Genomic DNA, 11,262 nt, shown 5'->3' with positions numbered 1-11,262 from the left:
AAGTGCAAACACTTCTGTGTGGTGCCTCGTAGATATCTCAGAATCCACTTGACCGCTTCCCAATAAGCTTTTCCTGGATTCGACATAAACCGGCTGACCACTCCCACTACATGGCCAATATCAGGTCTCATACAGACCATTACGTACATCAAACTTCCGATGGCTGAGGCGTAAGGAACCTGAGCCATACTCTCTTTCTCTTCTTCTGACTGAGGAGACTGATCCTTCGATAAACGAAAATGGCTGGCCAAGTGTGCTCACAGGCTTGGCGTCACCCATGTTGAATCTCTGCAAAACACGGTTGATGTACTCCGTCTGAGATAACTGCAAGAGACCTCTCTTCTTATCTCTCGTGATTTGCATTCCAATGATCTTCTTCGCTGGACCCAAGTCCTTCATGTCAAACTCCTTTGACAGCTGCTGCTTCAAACTCTTGATATCCTTCATATCTGCTCCTGCAACCAAACATATCATCAACATACAACAGTAGGATGATATAACTGGACTGATATCTTTTGAAGTAGCAACAGTGGTCGGCGTTACACTTCTGGAAACATTCCTTATGCATAAAGCCGTCAAACTTTCTATACCACTGTCTTGGGGCTTGTTTCAGGCCATACAAGCTCTTCTTGAGTCTGCACACCAGGTTCTTCTTCTTTTCTTCTGAGAAACCTTCTGGCTGGTGCATGTATATCTCCTCTTCTAGATCTCCGTGAAGAAACGCCGTCTTCACGTCTAATTGCTCGAGATGAAGATCTTCAATTGCTACAATACTCATCACGGTCCTGATAGTATTTAGCTTCACCACGGGAGAAAAAAATATCGGGGTAGTCAATTCCTTCCTTCTGCTGGAAACCTTTGACAACTAGCCGGGCTTTATATTTTCTGGAACCATCCTGCTCCTCTTTCACCCGGTACACCCATTTGTTGTGGAGTGCCTTCTTATGCGTAGGTAACTCAGCTAGTTCTCACGTCTGGTTTGAGATGAGGGACTTCATCTCATCTTTCATGGCAAGCTCCCACTTGCTCGCATCTCCATGAGGGACTTCATCTCATCTTTCATGGCAAGCTCCCACTTGCTCGCATCTCCACACTGACAAGCTTCATTATAGCTTTCAGGCTCCCCACCATCTGTCAACAACAGATAGTTCATGTATCTCCTATTGGGTACAGGAGGACAAGAAGATCTTCTTAATATCGGAGCTGGTGCGTCGGGCTCCTGTGCACCATCTTGTCCAATAGGCTCTTCTAGCTGAGGACCCTCTGCATTGGGTTCTTCCGAAAGGTTACTCGGGACATCATCTGCATCTACAAATATTGACTCGCTCTCTGAGTCATCTGTCTTGTGCATGTCCTTGTACATCACCTTCTCGTTGAATATCACATCTCTGCTCCTGATCACCTTCTTGTTTTCGTTGTCCCAAATGCAGTAGCCGAACTCATCTTCACCATAGCCGATGAAAGTGCATTTCTTTGACTTGGGATCAAGCTTATTCCTGCCTTGATCACTAATATGCACGTAAGCTACACAACCGAAAACTTTAAGATGTGAGAGTTTTACCTCCTTTCCGCACCATACCTCCTCTGGTATTCTGTGCTCCAATGGAACCGATGGACCTCGGTTGATCAAGTAAGCTGCTGTGTTGACCGCTTCTGCCCAGAACTGCTTCGGTAGGCCTGATTGTACTCGAATGCTTCTGGCTCTCTCCGTCAACGTTCGGTTCATCCGCTCAGCTACACCATTTTGCTGAGGCGTACCGGGCACGGTTCTCTCCATTCTGATCCCGTGCTCATAGCAGAACTTCTTGAATCCGGTGTCTTCATACTCACCGCCATTGTCGGTCCTGAGCTTCTTTATTCTCAGACCGGTCTCATTCTCGACCATAGCTTTCCATCTCCTGAAAGTCTCAAATACTTTTGACTTATGCTTCAGAAAGTAGACCCACACTTTTCGAGAGTGATCGTCGATGAAAGTCACGAAGTAGTGTTTTCCACCAATGGACGCGGTGGTTGTTGGTCTCCACACATCTGAGTGAACGAGCTCTAGCTTCTCTTTCCTGGGGGTTCTGCCACTTGTCTGAAAGCTGACTCTCTTCTGCTTTCCAAGTATACATTCTTCACACATATCCATCTCCACTGACTGCAGTCCTGGGAGTTTTTCCTTTGTGTGCATGATTTTCATCCCCTTCTCACTCATATGACCGAGTCTCTGGTGCCACAGCTTTGAAATTTCATTGCCTGCTGTAACTGAGATCAAACAACATGCACCTGCTGTCATATATAGGGTACCAGTCTTCCTGCCTCGGGCAATCGCCATTGCGCCCTTTGAGATCTTCCAATCATCTCCATGGAAGGTCGTGGTATATCCTTCGCCAGCCAACTGATCTTCCAATCATCTCCATGGAAGGTCGTGGTATATCCTTCGCCAGCCAACTGGCCTACGGATATTAAAATCTTTCTCAGGTCGGGAATATGCCTGACATCCTTCAGCTCCCATACAGACCCGTTCAACTTAATTTTCACCACGCCTTTGCCCACAATAGCACATGGTTGATCATCACCAAGATATACGTATCCAAGATTTTCGGGGGTATACTTCTCGAAGAATTCTTTCTGAGAGGTAGCATGGAACGACGCTCCTGAATCTAACACCCAAGATTCCTCCTTGCTCTCCAAAGAGCATATCAATGCGTCGTCTCCTCCTGAGGTGGAGGTGACATTCACCTCTGCCTTCGCCTCCTTCTCCTTCTGTGCATTCTTGCACTGATTCTTGTAATGCCCGGTCTTTCCACAATTCTAACACTCGATAGCCTTCGAGCTATTGCTTGGATTCCTTGATTTGGACCTTTTGTCCTTTGATCTACCTCTGAAGTTTGATTTTCCTCGTCCGTTTTCTCTGGTTGAATTTCTACCTCTTGACTCTGTATGCAATACTGAAGAGGTTGTAGCTTCACCCATTTCTCTCCGTCGGATCTCCTCACTGAGAACCAAATCACGAACGTCGTCGAACTTCAACTTTTTCTTTCCCGATGAGCTACTCACTGCCGTGACTGTAGCGTTCCAACTCTCTGGTAGGGAAGACAAAAGTATCAACGCCCGAACTTCCTCATCAAACTCAATCTCAACTGAACCCAATTGGGTTGTAACCGTATTAAGTTCATTGAGGTGTTGTGCTACTGACGCGCCTTCGGCCATTTTCAAATTGAATAACCACCGCATCAAATGAACTTTGTTCGCGGCTGATGGCTTCTCATACATGTTTGAGAGTGCTGCCATAAGACCCGCCGTGGTCTTCTCCTTCGCTATGTTGAACGCAACATTGCGAGTCAACGTCAATCTGATAACTCCGAGGGCTTGTCTATCTAGAAGGTTCTACTCATCTGCCTTCATAGAATCCGGCTTCTTCCTCGATAGTGGTTGATACAGATTTTTCTGATACAGATAATCCTCTATCTGTATTTTAATTTCCAGAATCCGAAATCTGTTCCATCAAATTTCTCAAGTCTCATTTTTCCTTCATCTGCGGTCATGGCTCCTACTTGAATCTGACTTCCTCTAGATCGTTTCACGCTCTGATACCAGTTGTTGGGAATTTAACGCCGAAATCCCTAATGTAATAGAAACGCGGAATAGAAAAAGTACACCAAGATTTACGAGGTTCGACAACTGCTTACGTCCTCAGGAGCCACATAGTAAATTTCTTATTAATCAAACAAGAAATTACAAATATAAGAGCAGATCTCAAAACTAAGATTTCTCAAATGAACACTGTAGCTACAGTGTTAATAATTAAAGGGAATAATCCCTTTCAAATCTCTCTTGAGAATAAATGATATCCCACAATATAAACCCCTTTTAAATTCTCTCTCTCCTTAATTCCTTTTCTTAATCTCCCCTCAAAAGAACAATTGAGAGCTGGAGATGGAAATAAAAAATCGCTGCTGCGATTTTAAGGCTAAACGCTGTTGCGTTAATTTCGTCCGCCGCCAGAGAGAGATCGGGGGAAAAAGCTCAGCATCGAAACCCTAGGCGATGGGGGGGTTTTTATAGGGGAAACATTGACAGGCTGGCGACAGCCTGTCGCTAGCGGCCCGCTTGGACGCGAGGGTGGGAGAGCCAGAACGCGGACGTCGGAGTCCTGGACGCGATCGTCGAAATCGACAGCCGCGCGAGCGTTCTGATCAGACGCTAAAATCGGAGCGCCCCTCCCCCACAAACGCCAGGGTCGAGACATCTATGCGAAGGGCTCGAGCTCATCTAGCCTCGCCGTCGACCTCATCGCCTGAGCCAACGCCTTCACTCGCCGAAGCTTCTAGCCGGCGGAGGTGGGTATCCACCCCCAAACTAACAATGAATTAGCCCTTTGGAAAAGGAGGGGAAAAAGGCAGGAATAAGAAGCTTTTTGCTCAAAAAATTAAAATTATTGATAATTAGCTGGACGGGATGCAGGCATGACAAGTTCGTTAACTAATAAAAATTATTCCTCTAAGAAAAATATGTAAATTATAATTGAAAAAATTGTGCAACAAGCATGAAGGATTCAGATCCTCCACACTGTTCAACTAGAATATATACTCGCAAACAATGCAAGTCGAGAACATTTTCATACACTTAAATCTTCATCAAAAACTAACTTTTATTAAAATAAATGTTCTCATTATCCCTTATCCTTGGTCTACTATCCTGAAATTGCAACCTAATCAGTTTTAAGAATCATAAATGCAGATTCTTAAATGTAATCCTTCGCTTCTATCAAAACAACAGGCAACTAAATGGCACACGATACTGTTATACAAGAAAAACTTGGAGGATTTGTAGAGCAGTTGTGATAAGAAAAGGCAATTAGAGAAAAATTTTCCCTACGTAGGACGGTGTAGGAGAGTTGTCCTTCTAATCAGCCTCATTCTCTCCTTACGTTTTTACTTCTTTTAGAGAAGACAACAACCTAATCTTTATTGTAATTTAGTCAAAGTTTATGTGTGTTCATCAATAGTGTTATCTATGTTTTCTTCTACTACTTCACTTCTACGTCTTTCTTGTGCCACATGTTGCTCCTAACTAATGTCCGTGCTTCCTACCTTTTAATTGCAAAAAAAAAGAGCGAGGAAATGTAATTATACGGTCACATGGTATGCGACATGATCCATATAAACTGTAAACTGAATACCAGAGTCTGACCTGTAACTAAATTGTTTGTTGGAATTAGGTCTCAAGATATGTTACTAAATATTGTCTCCTTTCAGAAAAAAAAAAAAAAAAAAAAAAATTTCTAGAACCAAACTGATCAATTTCAGGCTATTTGCTAGGTAAAATACATGCATAACAATTTACATGTCATACTTGCATTGGCTATACTAGTATGCATGCATGCATGAAACCATGTAGAAAACAAATCGGAATTGGTCTTTACAGATCTAGAAGGATAATTAACAGAAAAGAAACTCATGTGTTATGCTCAGTGAATTTCTGAGAAGTCCTTACGTTTCAATCTCTTGAATCTTGATGACCTAAGAATTAGAGATGATGATACCCAACTTCTGCCGAGACAAGCAACCAACCTCCAGTAGTATCTATAAATATGCATCCCATAACTTGTTACCCAACAACATATCATTAAGCAACCTAGAAAGTTGGTGCATAGCTTTGCAGTTTGTATCAGTTTGTCTCTTGATTTCAAGTACAATTCACAATGGAGCTACATGGGCTTCTTTTGCTCTCCCTTCTCTTGTTTTCTTTTCATAGCATCCCTTGTTTCGGAAATTCAGAAGAAGACGCTGGATTATATAACATAATGGAACATCCTAAATATTATGGTGCTTTTGATGGAGAGGAAAACGCAACAGATCGAAATCCTGATGGGTTTATCACGCAGAGTGTTGATGAAGTTGATGGTATCGCTGCTTCGGAAGTCGTGAATGTGGCTGATTATGGTGCTAAAGGCGACGGAAGTGATGCTACAGAGGTAAATCCATACACACACACACACACACTAATATTTATGTATTATGAATCTATTTCATCTAGTTAATAAATTTCTTATGCCTTCGTTTTTTTTTTCAGGCCTTTAAAAAGGCTTGGTTGAAAGTATGTTCATCGCCCTCTTCAGCTACTCTCATGGTACCTGCAAAGAAAAGCTACTACTTAAAGCCTACCACCTTTTCTGGTCCATGCAAATCAGAAGTCACAGTGATGGTATGTTTATATAGGAAAGGATACCCTTCATCATACTCAAAAAAGTTCATTCATGAAACTATGCTTTGCTGATATTTTCCATATATATTTCCAATTTGTATAGATCAAGGGAATGATAAAGGCTCCCCCACATAGATCAGCATGGGATGGAACTAACAGGAGGCATTGGATCCTATTTAATGGAGTAAGCAATCTTCAGGTTACCGGTGGAGGAATCATCAATGGCAATGGGCAGATATGGTGGAAGAATTCCTGCAAAATTAATAAATCTCTTGTAAGCCTTTTATTTTATAGTATTTCCCATTTTCTTAAAATAGAATTACATTATGCAGGTAAATGACTAATGTCTTGTATTTTCCTTTTGTGAATTTCAGCCTTGCAAGAATGCTCCGACTGTAAGTCCATCTACAAGTGCTTTGTTATAGAGTTCAATGAAGCGATATCCATTTGTCTTCAAAAACTTATATTTTCCTGTTACCTTTTGATTAAATAGGCGATCACCTTTTACGGATCAAATAACTTGGTGGTTGAGAACCTGAAGGTGAAAAATAGCCAGCAGATCCATGTACAGTTTGAAAAATGTACGAATGTTAGAGCATCTCACCTCAGTATCACAGCACCGGAGAATAGCCCAAACACTGATGGAATTCATATTACAAGCACTCAAAACATAAATTTGGACCACTGTAACATTGGCACAGGTACATATTTTGACAAAAAATGACCATGCCCCTAAATATGTTAATTTTCTAACTATTACTTGATATATTTGTAATGAAGGTGATGACTGCATATCAATCGTCGATGGTGCTCAAACTGTCAAAGCAACAAATATCATTTGTGGTCCAGGCCATGGAATCAGGTATATGACACCCTAGAATTCTTCGTAATTTGTGAATATGCATCTAATTATGTTAATTTTATAATTATTTACATAATGAATCGATATGCAGCATTGGAAGTCTTGGAGCTAAAAATTCAGAAGATCATGTCTCAGACGTGATAATTGACACGGCTAAATTGACAAGTACAACCAATGGGCTTCGAATCAAGACTTGGCAGGTAAAATATATCCACTTCCATAAGTTCACTACCTGTTTACCCCCCCCCCCCCCCACACACACACACACACCAACCCAAAACAAAAAATCGTCACCTATGTAAAATAAGGATTTGAGATGCAGTTTTGCAAATACTGAGATTTGGAGCGTACTTTCACAAAAAAACCACAATTTAAGGGGTATATATGCAAATAATCAGAGACTACTAGAATTTCTCGGTAGTTTACGTTTTAGTTCTGTTCTTATGTTTGATTGGAAAAGAATTTTTTTTCTTTCCTTCAGTAGACCAGGGAACATGGATAGGTAAAGTTGAGAGCAAATTTTCTATCAGTAATCATGAGCTTCATGAATGCTGCATCTGAACATTGTCATATGATGGTTGACATAAAAAGGATGACAAATGCAAACTCAATGATCATATTTAGGCTCCATATTTGGCATACTTAAATTGGGTCAGGGACCTACTGCAATTTTTTTATGCATTGTCCCTCTTTATAAGAGGATGATCTTAGAAACATGTTAAAGTCCTCAAACGAGTCAAAACCATATGAATAATATTTTTTAAGCAAAATGCGTAGCCCTTATTGTCATAAATAACCTTCTTTATGTTTAAATTTCCCTCAAAATTAACACTTAAGTTCCTTCAAAAACACTAATTTGGTAATCTCCAGATAACTTTAAACATGTTTTTTTTCCTGATAATTCTTCTCTTATCATCTTGTGATGCTTAACAGGGAGGCAGTGGCTATGCAAAACATATTCGTTTTCAAAATGTCTACATGAAAAATGTACAGAATCCAATAATCATAGATCAAAATTATTGTGACTCCAAGGAACCATGTCATCAACAGGTAAAAATCCTCTCTCGATCTATTACTCTCTCCTTTCTTCTCTCTTACCTCTTATACAGAGCTTGTGTGCTTTTGTAGAAATCGGCGGTGCATGTAAGTGATGTTGTATACAATAATATCAAAGGGACAAGTGCTTCAGATGTAGCAATCGATTTCGAATGCAGTAAGAGTGTTCCTTGCCAAGGGATTGTGTTGCAGGCCATCAATTTAGTTAAAGAAAACGGGGGATCCGCAAAAAGTATATGCAAGAATGTCAATTTGACTAAAAAAGGAACTGTCATCCCCCCTGCTTGTGCTTGAAGACATTATGAAAAGGGAAATATTTGCTAGTAAAATTATTGTTGATGTTGTATTAAAATAAATTATGTGTGTTAATCTCACAGTCTTTATAATAATAAAGAAAATTCCAGGTATTTTCTTTTCTTTCTTTTTTTCCTTTGTACATGTATGAAATTGTGAGCACCTTAAGGTCAAGTTGAACAAATTAATGGGCTATTGCTTCACAAGTTAAAATTATGGTATAAGTTCTGTAGACACGGAGGACATTGTGAATACATCAGTGATCAGCTTTTTTTGGACTATACATAGAAATTCACCAATTTGCATGTGTTAGGTTGCATACTTAGAATACATAAGTATGGCACAAGTTTAGTTATGCACATCGTTTGAAGTATAAACTTTGGATTTTAGGTAGAAGCTTTAAACAGAAGGGATTCCTCTACATGGTTGGAAATAAAAAGGCACACTTTTCTCGCTAAGTTTATATGAAGATTATATGAAGATTATCATTAGGCATAGTTTTCTCGCTAAGTTCGCAGGATATATAAATGGACCTTCACTAAATGCCTGCATTAACTTTGGTTGCATCTTTGATTGAATCCATTGTGTTGTATATTGGCCTATCAAATCCATATTACACCCTCATTTTTTTTGTTAGTTACTGTCAAGGTAACAAGTTGATTGAGTTCAATTACTAATTAGAAAAAAGGAATGGGGGAAAAAAACTGGACTGGGGAACAGTTGTTAGCTAGAGATCATCACAGCAGACTCCATTTATGAATAATCCCATGCAAGAACTCACTAACTAAAGCAGCTAGCCAGTTTAACTTCTCTACTAGGAAATCTAGATATAAATATGGACAACATGACACTGGATTTCCCCTAACAAATATCTACTTTATTTTCTCCACTAACAAAGGATATTATCACTAGCTAGGCTCAAGATGCAAGCTCAAGGTTGCATTTAATCTATTATCATCGCCAAAACATCCAGAATTCAAAGAGTATTCTCCATTAACCTCTCATATTGGCCGAAAACCCAGTTCTTCGATGGGATCTGGAATCTGTCGAGATTCTCATTAGTCGACACTGTGGTCTCAAATGCTATTAATTATGAAGATGGAAATGGTGAAGAAGCACATGATGCATGCTAATCATGAAAGGAGCAGTTCATTGTATTTATGTTACTGACATCCTTATGAAGTTTTGTTAGTGTATACAAGGTCACATAAAAATGTCCTTTCAGTGTTTTGTTATGTTCGTTAAAGTATTTAGGGCAAGAAACTCGAAAGATTTTCGACTGCAGAAATATAAATAGCTTCTTATTTTGACTCTTTTTTCCGAAACGGATCATGTTATCCCTGTCCTATTTGGATCTGGGGTATTGTTTGGTTAAATCTAATTTATAGATTCTAAATAATTAAATTTATTCTCTTGAATGGTGAAAAAAGGCCTAATAGCCACTTATAGCTGTGGAGAAGGTATAGACATAAGTACAAAAGAGTACAATAAGAAAAATAAAGAGGATAGCAGAGAAATGGGAATAGGGGTGGGCAATGGGACGAGCTGGCTTGTTCCGTGAATTAGCTTGCGCGGTCTCAATGGGGAGACAAGATGTAGGCCTATCCAAACCAGATTTCTGGGTCCGGACAGGGGAAAATGCCTACCCCTAACCCAGGGTGCCCAGGCCGAACTCGGGTCTGGGTCCGGGCCAAACGGGGCCAGGCTCCGGGCTGACTCGAATTTTTTTTATTTGATTTTTTTGTATTTTTTTAAAATTAGATTAATCTTATTATATTTATATAAGCATTTATTAGTATATATTTACATGCTATATATTATATATACATATGTTATATGTAAGTATATTGTATATACTTATAACTTGAGAGAGAGAGAGAGTGTGTGTGTGTGTCACGCCCCGAAACTACAGCGAAAATTCATAAAATACGGGGTACGCGACAGCAACGACCCGTGCACGAGACCAGTCTTATGCACGAGTCAAACCTGACATTTCATATCACATAGTTAATCTCAAAATATTCATAAACCTGCTGATGATAGAAGTTCACAGCAACTATACACATATATAATTGGTACTTACAACCCACAAGCTCACAGTTATAAGCATTTTACAAAACAAAGCACACTGTTGACTTTATGTAACATCAAAAAGGAGACTTTCCATATAACGTCTCTCAGCAAAACGCTATAACCAAAAGTTTGGCTAGAATGAAGCTACTCCGAATCTGAAAAATTTTAAAAACGACGGTGTGAGCTAAAGCTCAGTGAGAACATTTCCCACAAGAGATCCTAGATAACTACAAAATAATAATAATAATAATTCCTAGAATAACGAATTATAAATTTTGCATCAGAAATTCAAAAATAGCAAAATACAATCAAAATATCATAATATTGTCATTTTCAAGAAAGAATGCAACAGTTACATTTTCTTTCTTATGTCCAATGGAATATACTGAGACATTTCATAGAATCAAACCTTTTTTATCAAGGTAATCATTAAGAAAGAAAAAGAACTACTAATTTGCACAAAACAAGAGGATTATTATTTTCTTCATTTCACGGTCAATTGTCAGAATCCTAATTCTCGATGAGTTATTCATGAATGTAAAAGTCACCTCATTGGTCACACTAAGGCTACAAATTATAGCCCAGTAGCATGGGAATGCGTAAAACACATCATATAACAGATAATTCCTGGGAATCGAATGCACCTAACACTGCCATAGGTTACTGGCCAAATATAGAGGGGTCAGAACGAATTTCAGAAGGGCCAATATAAAAGGACCAATATAGAGGGGCCAAATAAAGATGCATTCACCATATGGCAGGCAGAATCACTCCATAGCGGACTG

General features: G+C 39.6%; 1 protein-coding gene across 1 annotated transcript; it reads left to right on the top strand.

Moving 5' to 3' along the window:
• On the top strand, positions 5,622-8,531 carry LOC109832201 (polygalacturonase-like). The gene is made up of 9 exons (XM_020399634.1): positions 5,622-5,962; positions 6,061-6,192; positions 6,296-6,466; positions 6,567-6,587; positions 6,686-6,893; positions 6,973-7,054; positions 7,146-7,254; positions 7,988-8,104; positions 8,183-8,531. Exons 1-9 carry the CDS (start codon positions 5,690-5,692, stop codon positions 8,402-8,404), a joined length of 1,335 nt encoding a protein of 444 aa, XP_020255223.1. The 5' UTR covers positions 5,622-5,689; the 3' UTR covers positions 8,405-8,531.

The sequence above is a fragment of the Asparagus officinalis genome, chromosome 3 (assembly GCF_001876935.1).
Source record: "Asparagus officinalis chromosome 3, Aspof.V1, whole genome shotgun sequence".
Classification (NCBI taxonomy): domain Eukaryota; kingdom Viridiplantae; phylum Streptophyta; class Magnoliopsida; order Asparagales; family Asparagaceae; genus Asparagus; species Asparagus officinalis.
This window is presented reverse-complemented; position numbering and strand designations above follow the sequence as displayed.